At 34.2% G+C, this 18,050-nt stretch overlaps 2 protein-coding genes and 1 pseudogene across 2 annotated transcripts; all 3 read right to left on the reverse strand.

Annotated features, from left to right (window-relative positions):
* Window positions 1-645: 645 nt before the first annotated feature.
* LOC127734911 (heavy metal-binding protein HIP-like) lies at window positions 646-2,777 on the reverse strand. The gene is made up of 2 exons (XM_052244946.1): window positions 2,540-2,777; window positions 646-1,055 (listed from the first exon to the last, which is right to left on the reverse strand). Exons 1-2 carry the CDS (start codon window positions 2,775-2,777, stop codon window positions 646-648), a joined length of 648 nt encoding a protein of 215 aa, XP_052100906.1.
* A 2,025-nt stretch (window positions 2,778-4,802) lies between these two features.
* Window positions 4,803-10,778, reverse strand: LOC127734912 (heavy metal-binding protein HIP-like; annotated as a pseudogene).
* A 4,504-nt stretch (window positions 10,779-15,282) lies between these two features.
* On the reverse strand, window positions 15,283-16,738 carry LOC127733528 (heavy metal-binding protein HIP-like). The gene is made up of 2 exons (XM_052242880.1): window positions 16,522-16,738; window positions 15,283-15,972 (listed from the first exon to the last, which is right to left on the reverse strand). The coding sequence occupies exons 1-2, from the start codon at window positions 16,736-16,738 to the stop codon at window positions 15,563-15,565; spliced, it is 627 nt and encodes a 208-aa protein (XP_052098840.1). The 3' UTR covers window positions 15,283-15,562.
* Window positions 16,739-18,050: the final 1,312 nt, after the last annotated feature.

Genomic DNA, 18,050 nt, shown 5'->3' on the forward strand with positions numbered 1-18,050 from the left:
CATATCAACATGAAATATTTTTTTATAAAGGACCTCGCTATCAATACTCCTATAAAAGTTTCCGTAAATTCATGATACATTTTTGTTATAAATTTAATTCATGAATTTTTTCAAAATTTTCAATGGTTTTGATAATAATTTTGGAAGCGGAAAAAATTGCAAGGTCACTAATAAAAATTTACCATATTACAGAGCACAACCATAATTAACAAATTAGTCATGCAGATTATCATATTTACGACTTGTGTAGTGCATTTGCACCCGCCCATAGAAATATTTTAGGTGCGGTTTGTATGAATACATGTAGACACAAACTATACAATCTGATTAGGTATAAACCAATTTTCACAAGTTTATAAGTAACTATGGTAACAGCAACGTCTTCCCTACTGCAGTAAAACCGTGTCCAAATAGGCAATCGTTTAGCTCTGCATGTTAGAATTATTAAATTATAGAACGTTTTGGTAGAATGCTCAAGCTGTCTGCGAGTAAGAAAACCCACAAAGCACAACATAACAACTTCACGAAATTATCCGTAGGTGATCTATTGAGAGACAAATGTCCGACACTGTCCTTCTTAAAGTAGAAATGGATAAAAATAAACGAAGAAAAACTCCTTCAAGAGATAATGATTTTTAATTTATATTACAAAACCTTTAACAGTGCACCAGAAAACGAGGGATATCCATAAATCGGGTTGCTATAAAGATAGTCGCCAACGGCTTCATGCTGTACGTAAACATCATCACCAGCGGACAGCTGAAAAAGGAAAGATTTTGACGTGCATTCAGTGTAATGTTCATCACCAGCCAACACCTTCCCAACCACTGCGACGTTCACTGTAAGCTCTAGAACAATAGTATGGCTGCTATGAGAACATGCTGTTATGAAGAACAGGTAGATGCCCTTTACAGGGGCAATAAAGTTTCCATGAGCAAGATAGTAGGCGTTTCCAATATTTAGTTTAATGCTGTCGTAATAGATGTGGTGATTTTGACCAGTGAGGGTTTTTGTTTTTTCCACCAAAAAGGCAACTGCTGGGTGTCTTAGCAGAGCTGAAAAAGATAATGAAAAAACCCCTAATTACACAAGTGAAATATGTTGCTGCATGAAAACATCAATTTAACACTCTTTCAATTCTCTACATTATTTCATTACTATTTCATGAACTTGTACTGCTTACGAACTAGATATCTTTGGTAAAACCACTTTTAGCAACCTACATAATCATAATGGCTTCTTCTTTTTCACAATCATATGATATATAGCAATTGCTATATTATCTGCGTTTTATGTATATACTATATGTGCTACACAAAAACTGCTCCAACAGAGTTATAAGAAAGAACGACTGAAATCAATACTACATAAGTTTGACGGTCACCATCACTAAGGGGTTGACCGATACGATATGTCGTTGTCTCAACTCAGTGGTGACATTTTTTCGCGGTCTTAGATCTTTAGATACCAGTATAGTCGTCTGATCTGTTATTTTACCGATTATGACATTTTGACTGATTGTGAATTCGCATGGCGATTATACATGCATAGCAAGAGTTGCTTACCCTGTCGATGTACCCGGTCTCGCTCCTTTTGGAGTTCCTGTGAGTTCATGATTTCTCTTAGTCTTTGTTTGTTAACTTGATTTGTTTCTATCTAATCGATTTACGAGATTTGAACATCTGTCGCCTTAATTTATTTACAATAATTATTAGATTTCGTGGCCTAATTTCTACAAAATTAGCCTGAAGTGAAATTTAGCTCTAGGTCGAAGTCTTAACTGTAAAAATGAGACGAAGAAAGTAAAAAAGGCGCTGTTCTGTTGCTCTTTTTTTTTTAATGTGCGTGTAGTGATTTTGCGTCATGAAATGATATACCATATCCTTTCTTTTTGAATGTTATGAAATTTTGACAAAACTTCTTAAGATTAATCTGATAACATCTGATGCAAAATGTTGAAATTTGTTTTTTCATGTTTCATTATTTTACTTATAGATTAAACTGTGGAAACATCAATAACCTTTTTGAACATTCATGGAATATAACGATTTAAAGCTGACTTTACGGTTCGGGTTTTGCTCATTGTTGAATGCTGTACGGTGACTTGTAGTGTATTATTATCCCCGTCATTTGGACTTGTGTAGATGTCTCATTGGCGATCTTACCACATCTTCGTATGTTATACCTATTAAATAAAAATGAACATTTCGGTAATGTGTATGTAGCCGTCAGGAACCTCATCAGTTGTTTTCTTTTGTCGTATTGCAATGTTTTTTTTGGCAATTTGGTTTTGATGGTAGATCTTTGATAGTCTCTATAAAATTTATTCAAAATGCTTTCGACTCCGGGGTGGAAGGGGGGGGGGGGGGGGTTCGAAATTGTCATAATATAAAGGCATTTGTCAAGCTTTGGAAAAAATGTATGGTGACCAAATTGAATACTTCTTTTTGGTTTTTTGAATGTGTCATCGGATTGTTGTTGCTGTCTCATTTTTGCATACCCCATGTCTCTTTTTATCCATATCTAACATGCTACTTACAATTCTCTTTCTTGAGAGCCTCGACTTCATTCTTAAGAGCTCCAACGTCATTCGTGAGATTGTTCAGTCTATTGATAATGGTTCGGTAGTCATCATCCAATAAAAGTCTTTTTGAAAATGTTCGATCATTTTCCTGATAATGGCCACTAACAGTATTAACGGCACAAACTACAGTGACCGACACAGTAAATAGACATATCAATTCTGCAATGATTGCCATGTTGCAGAAAACGCCCATATTTGAACAGATATTCGTCAATCTGTGTAAACCATAAATAATCAGCGATAAAATTGCAAGTGCAGTCACCTCAGATATATATAGAAGCCAAACTAAATGATAAGATCGTCGGTTAATTCGGTCATATGGCTTGGGAGTCTCCCTATCTCTAGGGACAAAAAAGAGTTCGTTCTTTAGTATAAAGCTGTTTTTGATTGTTTTCTTTAATAAACAGTACACTTTTTGTTCATGTGAAATTGGTTTAAAAAAGTTATGTGATCTTATAGAGATTTACGGAAAAAATGAAAATGATTATAGTAAACTTACATAATTGCAAATCTGGTATGAAATATATCATGTGCCCCTCCTAATGCAGAAGTATTCTGTTACTGTTATGAATCCCAATTCATATATATGACAAAGCCTCATAGATTCGGACGCAACGAAACACTATTTGGTAGGTATTGTAGCAATACAAGCAGATATTTAGATGATAAATAAATTCTCTAAACAATCTAGATTTTTCTTAATATACGAATAAAATTTATCATCCTGAATTATAGAGACAAATGGCCTTTTTCAACCACGATATTATAATTTCATATGGTAGTATTCATTCCTAAATATGCGATGAACGGGACGAATTTTCGTTTCCTAGTTTTCATTTTCCTTTCCTTTATAGTAATAGACCGCTAGCTCATTCTTATGGAGTGCACATTTCTTTTTTGGCTTGATATGCGCATGTTTGTAATGAACGTAACATTACATGGTTGTATTATACAAAAAGCCTAGAAAATTAGGAACTGTCATTCAAGTCTATTTCCTTGGTTAAATACAAACTGAAAAAGGTTTTAATTATTCTTTTGTTGCTAAATTTTGTTCCATTTCGACAATATGTACTTAGAATTCATCGGTATGCAGTACAGATGGTTAATACAATGGTTTAAAAATAGCTCTCATCATAATGCATTCGTAAATTCGTTAAAATTTTCGATGCGTACCGAAAAATGAAAACCTTTGCTAACCATGGGAGTTTAAATTTCACAAATGTCTAATTACGGAATGGGAGTTTCTTATGTCTCATTGATAATCATGCAACATCGCCTCATTTCTAAATCTATAATATTCAGCTTTATGGACTATTGCAATGTATTATTACACTGCAATTTTTATACGACCGCAAAACATTTTTTGTGGTCGTATATTGGTATGACGTTGGCGTCGTCGTCGTTGTTGTCGTCGTCGTCGTCGTCCGGCGTCGTCCGAAGACACATTGGTTTTCGCACTCTAACTTTATTTTAAGTGAATGGATCTCTATGAAATTTTACCACAAGGTTCAATACCACAAAAGGAAGGTTGGGATTGATTTTGGGGGTTATGGTACCAACAGTAAAGGAATTAGGGGCCAAAAATAAGCATGTTTGTAACTTCCAGACATACCTTGTGTGTTAGTGTATGGATCTCTCTGACATTGTACCACAAGGTTCCATATCACAAAAGGAATGCTTGGATTGATGTTGGGGGTAATTGCCTCCAAATTTTAGGAATTAGGGGCAAAAAAGGGGCCAAAAAACAAGCATTTTTCTAGTTTCATGACAATTACTTGTGTGTAAGTGTATGGATCTTTCTGAAATTGTACTACAAGGTTCCATATCACAAAGGGAAAGCTGGAATTGAGTTTGGGGGTAATTGCCTAAATGTTTAGGAATTGGGGGCCAAAAAGGGGCCAAAAATAAGCATTTTTGTAACTTCCAGACATAACTTGTGTGTTAGTGTATGGATCTCTCTGACATTGTACCACAAGGTTCCATATCACAAAAGGAAGGCTGGGATTGATGATGGGGGTAATTGCCTCAATATTTTAGGAATTAGGGGCCAAAAAGGGGCCAAAAAACACTTTTTTTCTAGTTTCCAGACAATAACTTGTGTTCAAGTGTATGGATCTCTCTGAAATTGTACTCCAAGGTTCCATACCACAAAGGGAAGGCTGGGATTGAGTTTGGGGTGATGAATCATAAGGGGGTTCAAAAAACTTGGGGGGGGGGATTGTTTTTTTTTTCTTTTTTTTTTCTTAAAATTTTCCATTTTAAGTTGGTTATTTCTGATTTATATTTAAAAGCAAATAATAATGATATGGTAGGAGATACACACCAAACAGGATGTGTAAATTATTATATAATAAGTATTGTGCAATAGCAAGAAATTTTCAATTGCACAGTATTGCACAATAGCAAGAAATCTTCAATTGCACAGTATTGCGCAATAGCAAGAAATCTTCAATTGCACAGTATTGCGCAATAGCAAGAAATATCCAATAGCACAATATTGCGCAATAGCAAGAAATTGTCAATTGTACAGTATTGCGCAATAGCAAGAAATATTTAATTGCACAGTATTGTGCAAAAGAAGATACTTCGTATAAATTGCTTATTTCTTGACCAATTTCAATGGGGTTTTATTCTTGAATTCTTGGGGTTCTTTAATATGCTGAATCTAACCGTGTATTTAGTTTTTGGATTTTGGGCCCCGTTTTTAAATTGGTCCAAAGGGTCCAAAATTAAACTTTGTTTGATTTCATCAAAAATTGAATTATTGGGGTTCTTTGATATGCCGAATCTAACCGTGGATTTAGATTCTTAATTTTTGGTTCCGTTTTCAAATTGGTCTACATTAAGGTCCAATGGGTCCAAAATTAAACTTAGTTTGATTTTAACAAAAATTGAATTCTTAGGGTTCTTTGATATGCTGAATCTAAACATGTATTTAGATTTTTGATTATGGGCCCAGTTTTCAAGTTGGTCCAAATCGGGGTCCAAAATTAAACTTTGTTTGATTTCAACAAAAATTGAATATATGGGGTTCTTTGATATGCTGAATCTAACCATGTATTTAGATTTTTGATTTTTGGGCCCCGTTATCAACTTTGTCCACATTGAGGTCAAAAGGGTCCAAAATTAAACTTTGTTTGATTTCATCAAAAATTGAATTTTTGGGGTTCTTTGATATGCTGAATCTAACCATGTATTTAGATTTTGGATATTGGACCATAATAGGTGAATGCCCAATTTAAAATTTTTAAGTTCTTAGACCACATTCATTCTGTGTCAGAAACCTATGCTGTGTCAAATATTTAATCACAATCCAAATGCAAAGCTGTATCAAGCTTGAATGTTGGGTCCATACTTGCCCCAACTGTTCAGGGTTCGACCTCTGCGGTCGTATCAAGCTGCGCCCTGCGGAGCATTTTATTTTTACCTAGCTCTGTTCAAAATAAGAATTTTAGAAGTATCATGCTCTAAATAAAACATTGACTGTCAGGAATATTCTTGATAGGCTCATTGTGGTAAAAGGAAGTATGAACTCCGTGAACAGGTTGTATAACGGTTCCAATTTCTCCAATCCTTGTAGTCGATGCGATTATCTATTCAGATTTAAAAAGCTCTTAAAAGGACACTGGAAAACGAAGGAAGTCAGTGACCCGGATAGCTTAGTAGATAATCACCAGTTATTTTATGCTGAACAAAGACGTCATCGTCGGTTGAAAGGTGTTGCAGAAAAGTCCTGGAACTGCATATATTATAAGCTGTGTTGCCAGCCAACACCTTCCCAATCACAGCGGAGTTTACAGTAAGTTCAAGAACTACGTAATGATTCGTATGCGAACAGGTAGAGAACGTTGACAGGGACGATGAAGTTCCCATGAGACAGATAATAGGAATTCCCAAGGTTAAATTTTACGAGATCGAAATGGATTTGCTCTTCGTCAGTTCCGCAACAAAGGCAATCGGAGAATATCTCAGCAAAGCTACAAAAGATTATGAAAATTTCGATTTAACAATTTCTAGAGTGTGTATTTCACACTAGAACCATTTTCATAAGTCTTCTAATCTTTACTTTAATTCATGATATCATAGCTCCACTAGTACTACTTGTGTACTTTAATGCTCTAAGAATAGTATGGCTTATTTTTAAATAGATCACCAGATCATAACTGCTTGAAGATAATAGCACAAAACCGCACTTCTGACAGATTTTGACAAAGGAGGGGGTATGATAAGAGCCATTGATTATTTGGCCCCTGAAATTGCAAAAACAGTAGCATTTCCCAAGACTTTTACATTTATGTTGAATTTGTTGATGAATGAACAGGTTAATATTATCTGTAGTGTCACTGTAATGTCATAAAAATGTTGAAATTGACATATTTGACATAAGATATACAAAGACAGAACACCATAGTTCTTGATTTATGATATGTTTGCTTTTCAAATTCAAGGGACCCACAGAGTGGCATAACCATACCTTCTCCTTTAGAGTGTTCATACAAAATTTTATATGAAGGACATCATTAACCAAAACCAAATTTATGTTGCTAATGTATTTCGGTTACAAATTAATAAATTTAGGTTTGCGACGTCCTCCGATGCAAAATTTTACAAAAACATATGTTTATGGCATTTTGATAAATTATCAAAATGCTATAAACAGTTACACGAAGCTGTGAATAAAATTTTGATTGGACGGAAATTTGTAAAATAGTTAAAAACGGTTTCAAGTTATATGATTTAGCCTTTTAAATATTTTTTTTTTATATTCTGACAATTTGAGTGAAACAATAACCGGGGAATTTGTCTCTACTTTTTTAATTTTCCGGCAGAAACCTTTCTTAAAATCGAATCCAGCCAACAAGTTGTCAGCCTGACCAACATCAAGCATGTATTGGAATTTATAAGACTATATTTTCATCGCACTCATATGGGACAGCCGTTTTATAAACCAGTTGTATGTACTCAATTTTTCTAATACTTCTGCCAAATAAGTTCTTCAAACTGGTCAACAAATATATAAATTTATATAGAGAATTTCATTTTAGAGTAAAACGGCAATTAGCCGAAAAACATGCTACCATTGGTCACAACTTGAGGGTATTAACTCGTATAAACAGTCATCTGATATTTCTGGTTGAGATAAATGGTAGAAGGTAGATTGCATTGATCTTTGGAATACCAAACAAAAAATCATACTAACATAAGATACCATACGGATTAAACAAAAAGAACGAAAAAAACCCAAACAAAACTAAATACCAAAAACTTACCAAACAGAATTAAATAGTGACTACCATAACTTACCATTATCCTTCTTAAAAGCTTCGAATTCTTTGATAAGGTTATCTAATCTACTCATGACAGCGTAGTTGTCATCTATTAATAGCCTTTTTAATTTTGTTTGCTTATATTCATGATGGCCTTGGATTCCAGAGTCAGCAGTATATAGATATAAGAAGATGTGTGAGTGCCAATGAGACACCTCTCCATCCAAGTCACAATTTGTAAAAGTAAAACATTATAGGTCAAAGTATGGCCTTCAACAGTAAAATGGTTTCCTGTAGAGCATGCTGTCACGGAGAACAGGTTAAGGCCCTTTACAGTGGCAATAAAGTTTCCATAAGTAAGATAGTAGGCGTTTCCGATATTTAGTTTAATAATGTCGTAGTAGGTGTGGTGGTTTTGACCAGTGAGGGTTTTTGCTTTTTCCACCAAAAAAGGCGACTGCCGAGTGTCTTATCAAAGCTGAAAAAGAAAACAAAAAAAAAACCTAATTACACAAGTGAAATATGTTGCTGCATGAAAACATCAATTTTCAAAACTTTTAAATTCTCTACATTATTTTATGACATTTTTATAAACTTGTATTTCTATTTGCCTCCGGTGACATGCTTACAGATTAAATATCTTTTAATAAGACCACTTATAGCAACCTACATACTCATAATGGCTTCTTTTTCGCAATGATATTGTATAGTAATTGTACGGATACGTAAAGGGACACATACAAATAAAATTAACCCGTGATCTCGGATTGCCAATCCGTGATCTCAGATTCCAAATCCGTGATCTTGGATTAATAACTTGTGATACCGGACTACCAATCTGTTATCTCGGAATAATAATCTGATCTCGGTTTCCAGTCCGTCATGTCGGATTCCGTGATCACAAATTCCAAACCGGTGTTCTCAGATGAATAATCAGTTATCTCGGTTTCTCAGTTATATCGGATTAACAATCCGTGATAGGGAATCAATCCGTGATAGAGAATCAGAGATCTCAGATTTGTTTCATTGTTTTATGTGTCCCTTTATGGCTTCTTAAAGTTGGTATATTTTATGCGTTTTATTTATATATTATATGCGTTCCTTACGCAAAAGCGGTCCCAACAATTATAAAGACCAAATCGACATTACACATGTTTTGCTGTCACAATCACAAATTGGTTGACCGAAATGATTTGTCGGTGTCTCAACTCACTGGCGACATGATTCGCGACTTGGATCTTTTGATTACAAGATAGTTATCTGATCTGTAATTTTACCGATTGTGACATTTTGATTGAGTGTGAATTTGCATAGCGGGCGATGCATGCATAGCAGGACACGCTTACCCTAAGTGTAGACGTACCGGTCTTGCTCCTTTTGGAGTTCATGTGTCTTTCTAATTGATTTACGAGATTTGAACATCTGTAAACTACTGTAGCCTAAACAGTTTGTAGTAATACCACGGGCTCCACAGTTCCTTTCGATCCCGGATCCTTACGCCGGAGCTCGAAACCCCCTTTTCCCTATTAGTTGAGCCCAAGACATATAATTGGAGCCCGGAGTCTTATAAATGCAACCCCGGAAAAAAAACAAAGACAAAAAAAAAGATATTGATTGCCCAAAGGAGCCCAGAGTCCATAATATGACGCATGGAGCCTAATCTTTGATCATGCCGTTGGTTTCGTCTTTTGATTTGTTTCATATTTTGTTCTCCTTGTGTCCTTTTAAAGTTTGATATATGGTATTAGTTTTGATCATTGCTGAAGCCGTACCGTTGCCTGTAATGGATTGCATTATCCTTTGAACACTAGTGGATAGTTGTATAACATTGACAATATGCACCAGATCGCCTCGTTGTCGAGCCGGCCACGATATTCGCGGAAGTGAGACATATCGATCCTACATTCCGTCATCGTCGACGTCATTAGAATACAGATTCAGCCAGATTAAAGTTATGTTAGACATCAATATTTCGCAAACATTCATGGGACTTGGAGCGAAGTTTTTTTTTATCCAGAGCAGAATCCTAAACTATTTTTTTCCCATTTATTCCGTATCTATTTGGATTAAGTTTTTTTGCAGTAAACATTTGATTACAGATTTTTTTTAAGATGTGAATTATTTTGGCAAACCTTTGGCAGACATTTTTCGAAACTTGGACAGCTTCTTTCTCATGATAAAAAGACAATAACTAATTTTAATATTTTTTTCTTTTTCCTCAGTATTTTACTGATAAATGGACTTCGTTTTTTTTTGCAGGTGACAATTTAATACAGTCTGAGGTTAAATATTTTTAGACATCAGTAACTTTGACAAATGTTCATAGAATTTTATAAAACTTTTACAGAAGCTTTTAAAAGATTAAGAGATAATATCTGAAGAAAAATGTTGCAAACATTGTTTTTCAAGTTTCATTATTTTATATGGGAGATTAATCGGAAAACCCCATACAAAGCGTTACGTTGCCGATCAGCTGACATACAATATATTAGGAGGATTTCAAAATTGTCATAAATGTAAAGGCACTTGTCAATCTTTGTAAAAAATGTATGTTGACCAATTTAGAGATGTCATTTTGGTGTTTTGAATGTGCGTTAGATTGTGGTTGTTGTCACATTGACGCATACCCTTTGTCTCTTAATCTTTATATTTAACTGGCAACTTACAGTTTTCTTTCTCAACAGCTTCAACTTTATTCTTAAGAGTTTCGCCATCATTCTTAAAAGCCCCAATTTCATTCGTGATATTTTATCACTCTATCAATAATAGTGTGGTAATCTTCATCTAATAAAAGTCTTTTTTGAAAATGTTCGATCATTCTCCTGATAATGGCCACTTACAGAATTAACGGCACAAACTACAGTGACCGACACAGTAAATAGACATATAATTTCTGCAATGATTGCCATGTTGCAGAAAACTCCCATATTTGAACAGATATTAGGCAATCTGCGTGAACCATAAATAATCAACGATCAAATTTCAAGTGCATTCACTTTAGATATATATAAAAGTCATGATCAATGATAAGTCATACTTGTATACTTGTCCTATTCAGATAGTGCACGGGCATTTTTGTATTTTGGGAAAATTGCTCATAACAGCCTCATACAACTTGTTGATATAAATCAAACATCTGGTTAATTCGGTCATTTGGCTTTGGAGTCTCCCTATCAATATAGTTCCTTTCTTGCAATGAATCCCTATTCGACTTTTCGTTACCTAGTTTTATTTTTTTCCTTTCGTATACTGTGGATTCAATTACTTTCGTGGGTATCAATTTTTGTGGATTGAGGAAACTTGCGTTTTTTCGCGGATTTTTTATTTCTTGGAATTGCCAAAGTCTATATGCATTTCCATAGAGAATTTGTAATTCGATGAACTTTTAAATTCGTGGTTCCCTTGTACCCACGAATCTACGAAAATTGATATCCAACAAACAACTATAATGAATCCACAATATAGTTATAGATCGTTAGCTCATTCTAACGGAACCCATTTTTCCTTTTTGGTTTGATATGCTCATGTTTGTTATGAAGTTCAGGATTTCAATAAACGTAATACAAATGTAATGACATGCAGATAAATAAAAATACTGTTTGAAGTTTTTTAGAGAATACTCATGAAAATACCAAACTTTTAATGATTTTTTGTGCTTTTTACCTTAAAATAGTAACCACTTTTACCAATGGGTACTAATTGTGCACCCCTTCTGGCTGACTTGTTTTTGTACTCGTATGAAGCAGAATTTATTCAGAACCTTCTACAAGACAAAAAGGAAAAGCACCTTGCAAAATTCTTTAATTTTACTTTCAGATATATTGATGATGTCCTATCACTGAATAACCCATATTTCAGTAAGTACTTGCATCTCATATATCCCAGTGAACTTGAAATTAAGGATACTACTGATACAAAAAGGACTGCTTCATACCTTGATCTTTTCCTCAATATTGACACAGATGGACGACTTCACACTAACATCTATGACAAACGGGATGATTTCAACTTCCCAATTATCAATTTCCCATTTCTCAGCAGTAACATACCCTCTGCTCGGTCATATGGTGTTTAAATATCTCAATTGATACGTTATGCTCGAGCATGTTCACACTATACTGACTTCATATACAGGAGTGTGCTCCTTACGCAGAAACTGCTCCAACAGAGTTATGAGGAGGGAAGATTAAAAATGACACTCCGTAAATTTTATGGACACTATCACGAATTAGTCGATCTATATGATGTGTCTGTGTCTAAACTAACTAATGACATTGTTACCACGTCTTAGATTGTGGTTTAACATCTATGTCGTCTGTCTGCTAAGTACCGAACGTGACCTATTCCCGAATATGACTGTTATACCGAGTGTGAATTTGCATTACTATACGACGTGTCTCTGTATTTTGTACATCCAACATTCATGTATTTATTTTTGAAGTTTTGTTTTGTTATGGTTTCGATTGAATAATGTTTTATGTCTTATCATTTGTAGTCCAAATAATTATAAAATTGCCTTTCAATACCATCATTGTCATGAAAATTGTTTGTACGAGTATTGTGAAAATAATTGTATAAAGTTCGAGATTGCATGCTAGTTACGTAAGCGCGTCATTGTTTGTGATATCCTGTGGTGTTTATCGTTGATGGAATATGTTCGTTGTTGTTCTGCGGTTTGCATGTTGTGTCGACTATTTTTTTATATATATTATTTGTTTGTGCGTTTTTCTGTGATGAATGTTTTTGCGTGTGTTTGTGCTGTATTTCTGTCACGTAGTGTTGTCATTTTAGCGATATTTTTTAACATTGTCATAAAGCGGGAGGTTTTACTAGCCATTAAACCAGGTGCAACCCACCATTTTTTCTTAAAATGTCCTGTACCAAGTCAGGAACATGGCAGTTGTTATCAAATAGTTCGTTTCTATGTATGTTGCACTTCAGTGTTCCTGTTGTTCCTTTGTTTTCCTCTTATAGTTGATGTGTTTCCCTCGGTTTTAGTTTGTAACCCGGATTTGTTTTCCCTTAATCGATTTGTAACTTTTGAACACCGGTATACCACTGTTGCCTTTATTTACCGTGGAAACCACAATAGCAACAAAGAAAATAACAAGTTTGTTCGTTATTTTGAGGATAGTTATCAAATAAAAAGAATATGGAACAAATCCATGACTATGCGTGCCATGCCAATTTATAAAATCACGATTATTACAGATGATTGGTATTAAAAGCATAGATATAGATATCAGACATTGGTCAAACCTGCAACCTTATCATTTCAACAAATGTAAGGATTTATTCTGAAAGTATGATTCAACCTGTAGGATTTCATAAAAATTAGAATTCTGTATCTAGATTTTTATTGTTATATTATATATAAAGCTTATAAATTTAAGAATTGTCCTTCAAATCTGTTTCCTTGGTTAAATAGACTTATTGGTAAAGCTTTTAATTAGTCTGTTGTTGTTCAATCACTGCGTCTCGTATTTTTGGGAATTATATATATGAACATTTGCACTTGGAGCTCTTCAGTAGACAGTGCATATGATTGAATGGTAAAAAAAAGTTTCAAAATAGCTGTCTTCATATTGCAATTTGGAATATTCGACAAATTTTTCTATGCGATGCGAAAAATGAAACCCGTTGTCAGTCGTCAGAGTTTTAATTTCAGAAATGTCTAATTAAGGAATGAGAGTTTCGATGACATGTCTCATTGACAATCAGTCTACACCTCCTTATTTCTTAATTTATAATATTCAGTTGATGGACTTTTAGTGTATTATAACACTGCATGTTAATTAACCTTGCTCTGTTCAATAAAATGTTTTGAAAGTACATGTATGCTTTAAATTTAACACTGACTGGCAAAAATATTGTTAATAAAGCTCGTATTGATAAAAGAAATACTAATTAATTTTTGTTTTCAGAAATGATGTACAGTAGACAATAGGAAGGGGTTTAATACTTCAAGTTGTTTCACTCTTATCAAACTGGCTGTCCAATGAAATATATGATAATAGACTGTTCAAAGCTAAACATGTACTATATACTGAATCAGACCATAAGCATTTCTCCCTTATCCGCTGTTAAATTCTGAGAGAAATGCTGAACATAATTTGATTAGTCTCGCCTGTAGTACAGGAGGTCGTGGTTTGGAATCCCGACCGGGTTAAACCAAAAACTTTAAAATTGGTTTTTGCTGCATCTCCTCTAATCACGCGGCGTTTAGGATTAAAAGCAAAGACTGGTCGATTCGGAGTCGAACTAAGGTCACCGGGTAGGATGAAATGTCTCCCTGCGGACTGTTACCTTGTCAACTACCATTTTAAAAGTCAGTGTGTCAGTCTAGTACAAAGCAGGGTTTTTGTTTATATTCATATCACATTATCATGTTCTCGCCTTGAAAAGTAATGTATATGCATTTTATTTTTTCACATGACGTTAAACAGCCATCTATCCACCGCATTCATATGATATGCATGTTTTTCTACTAACTCTAGAAAAATGGGTTGTTTTCCGATCTATTGAATGACCTAGACCCATATATGATCAATTTCGAATAGCTTCTCTTGATATTTAGTTTAATAAGACTCAGGACTATTAAGAGCTTGAACTATTGTGTAACTACCTGTATGTTGAAGACTGTATGTTGCCCTCCAGGTGTCTTTTGGTAATTTTGTCAGTGGGTGGCATAATATCTATGAATATGGGGATATTTGTTCGCAGAATGTTAAATCAAATAAAGAAATCCTAATTCAGTTGTTAGACCTACTGAAATATAAATCTCTCATGCAAAGCGTATCCTTTTTCTATTTTATTTTTATCAAAAGACATTTACGCTAGACGTCTAACCTTGCTATTAATTTATATAACAGTTTGCTCCTATCATGGGAATTTGGATAATCAAAATAATATATTGCATGGAACTTGTCGATAAACTAGTAATGAAACTGTGATTTTCAATTTGTATCATTAAACTTTAAATATTGGTCATGTAATCCGAAAAAGAAAGAATGCAACAAGAAACGTCAGTACAAAAGTAAAGTTTAACTTTAATTTGTACTTGCCGTTACATTTAAGCAACACAACCAGGGCCAACGTTTGAGTAGGACCTACTTAACCTGCAGGAGCACCTGATATCATTCCCCGGTATTTGGGGTTTCTTTGCTCAGTCTTTAGTTTTTTATTAGTGATTTGTAAAATGTTGTTTGTCTTTTCGTCGTTTTTATTTTTTTTTGCCATGGCGTTACCAATTTCACTTCTACTTGAATGAGTATATGTCTGGAAACCAACAATTTTTTGGAATCGATTTATTTACTCGACATTCGCGAATAAGAAATAACGAGAAACAATAAAATGTCGTTAATATGTCTAACTGATGTAAAACTATATTAATCTAATATGAATACATCAAAAAGTAAGAAATGGCGGAAATAAAACGCTGCAAAATTTGGATAGACATTGCTAAAGGCGAAAGAAATATTTGGGAAAATAAGCTGGTTTTTAGAAATTCTTCCTAGAATAAACAAGAACGTTGTACATACTAACTTAGAACTCTTTTCTTGGATGCCTGACTCCTTATCAGAGTTCTGAAGGTCTACCACTAAGCTTACGATGCATTTATAGCCATAGTTTTCTATCAGGGATGCCATATCTTGCATAGGTGATATATAAATCAAAATCCTAAACAATTCTTTAGATTTTTTATTCGAATTTAAAGAGCTCTTAGAAGGACGCCAGAAAATGAAGGAAATCCGTAGGCCGAAGCACTTAGTAGATAATCTCCCTGAGATTTATGTTGAACAAAGACGTCATCACCTGAAGAAAGTTGTATCAAGAAAGTCTTAGAGCTACATTCATCATAACCAGTATCGCCAGCCAAGACCTTCCCAACCACACTGGTGTTGACAGTAAGTTCTAGAACTACGTAATGATTCGCAGTCGAACATGCTGTTATTGAGAACTGGTAGAGACCGTTGACTGAGGCGATGAAGTTTCCATGAGACGGATAGTAGGCGTTCCCAATGTTTACTTTAACTTGATCGAAATGGATTTGGTGGTTTTGGCCGGAAACGGTCTTGGTCAGTTCTGCAAGAAACGCAATCGGCGAATGTCTCAGCAAAGCTGCAAAAGAACAGGAAAATCATTGTTGAAATGTCGATTTAACGTACTAGATTTCTCTTGCTTCCAATTAAATAACAGCCAGACCACCATAGAGGTCTTTTTTTCAGCGGCTGTTGAAATTGAATTGATGTAGATTGAAAAGCGAAAGAAATCATCCTTCATATTTTCCCCATTTAAATCAAAATATTATATCAACATGTGAATTGTATAAGCGAATAAAGATCTACTCTTCCGAAAAAAAAACCCAAACATTTAACTATCTGTATGTTATTTAAAATAATCATAAATGCATTCATTCGATTGACATTTTAACATCTTTTTTATCCAATATTGCAAATGTTATATGCATGCTGCTATAATATGTTGCATTCTAGAACCAACTAGAATTTGTTTGAATTTTAGCTAAAATCGCAAAATCAGGGTAGTGCTTCACTATCATCTACAACCCAAATTAAAGGCTGATTGAACGAACGGACCGACAAGTGCATCGGCAATCTAATCAAAACAAGGATCTCTGATTTTGCTATGGAATGTAAACATACCGCTTACCATTTTCCTTTTTAAGAGCTTCGACCTCTTTTGTAAGATTATCCAGTCTACTCATGATAGTGTAATAGTTTTCATCCATCAATAGTCTTTTTGAATTGTTTTGCTTATCCACATGATGATTTTGGACTCCAGCATCAGCAGTGTAGACTACAAAAAAAGACAGAATATATATCCAGTTAAATAATGAAATAATTACCATGTTACAGAAACCTGTCATATTGTAACAATTTCCTGCAAAACAAATCGGTCAAGAATAGTGATAAAAATAATACCACTAGTAGATAAGGATTGTAAATTATGTAACTACATTAGTATGTTATCTAGACAAATGGAGTTTTAGACAGACCACCTATATTTTGGACAATATAAATGCATACGAATATCAAAAACGTAATGACTCGTAAATATTCAGCAATTATTAAACTTACGTACTCAAAATAAATGTTATTTATAAGAATTTTAATCAGACCTAGAAATTTTAAGTATCATATCGGCAAGTTTCAAGCAAAAAATGTCGATGTGAATGACCTTGAGAGTTGTTCGCTGAAGAATCTAAAAATATGTACTACCGGGTACTGTGCTTATTTGAACTTGATTCCCGTTAGTTTTAAAACCGTATTTTGGTTCTTTCATGTTTTTGTGTTTAGTGTGGCGTCCATTTCGTAAAACTAGTATACATTATTGTTTAGGGGCCAACTGAATTTTCTCGCTGCGTTGAAGACACATCGGTGTCCTTGGGCTGTTTTCTGCTCTTTGGTCGGGTTGTTGTCTCTTTGACACATTCGCCGTTTCCATTCTCAATTCTAGTGTAGAAACATGTTTAAGATCTATAAAATAATTTTCATGATTTGTACAGTGTCCATAATGCATTGCAACCGATTTCAGTATGCAAGACGAGTGTTTCGATGTAAATGTATGCTCGAGACCAAACGTTTTGTCAAACACAAGACTCTTATTTCTTTGACTATACTGCTTTTTTTTTCTCTCAATAAATTAAGTTTATATAATTACTATTGAGCTTTATAATACTATAATGTGTTTAAGCATTAACTGTACAAAGCATTTAACTCGTTGTGTAGGAGTAATAAATAATTCAAATTTAAATGAATAGTGCTTTGCTTTTATGCCAATTGGCATTTCATTTGCGCCAAAAAAAAAATTATTTCAATTGGACCAATAAAACAGGCAAATAGAATAAATCATACATATATTAAACAGTTAAAAAGTATGAATGATAGATATATTATATTAATGATGAATCACTGTGATCATAAAACCACAGTGAAAGCACTATACACTGAAGTCTAATTATAAGTCTGTTCTGTCCTTTAAAAAAACCTTGTCCATGAATCTCATTTTTATATACGTTGTTGTATGCGTCCCCGCCTGAATATTTCGATAATGTTACCTCAAAAACATTTTCGCCTCGCTCCGCTCCGCTAAAATTTAAGTTTGCGCCCCCCCTCTAACCTACAATCCTGGATCCGCTCCTGTGTACTATTCTATTTTTCGCGCAAATCAATATATCG

This window comes from Mytilus californianus, unplaced genomic scaffold (assembly GCF_021869535.1).
Source record: "Mytilus californianus isolate M0D057914Y unplaced genomic scaffold, xbMytCali1.0.p SCAF_3, whole genome shotgun sequence".
Lineage (NCBI taxonomy): Eukaryota > Metazoa > Mollusca > Bivalvia > Mytilida > Mytilidae > Mytilus > Mytilus californianus.

Excerpts from the sequence above, each read along its gene's own strand:
- LOC127734911 (XM_052244946.1), bottom strand. The coding sequence starts at position 2,777 with ATGGGCGTTTTCTGCAACATGGCAATCATTGCAGAATTGATATGTCTA. Across the intron at positions 1,056-2,539 it reads GGCTCTCAAGAAAGAGAATT|CTCTGCTAAGACACCCAGCA; the intron begins GTAAGTAGCATG and ends TATCTTTTTCAG.
- LOC127733528 (XM_052242880.1), bottom strand. The coding sequence starts at position 16,738 with ATGACAGGTTTCTGTAACATGGTAATTATTTCATTATTTAACTGGATA. Across the intron at positions 15,973-16,521 it reads AGCTCTTAAAAAGGAAAATG|CTTTGCTGAGACATTCGCCG; the intron begins GTAAGCGGTATG and ends GTTCTTTTGCAG.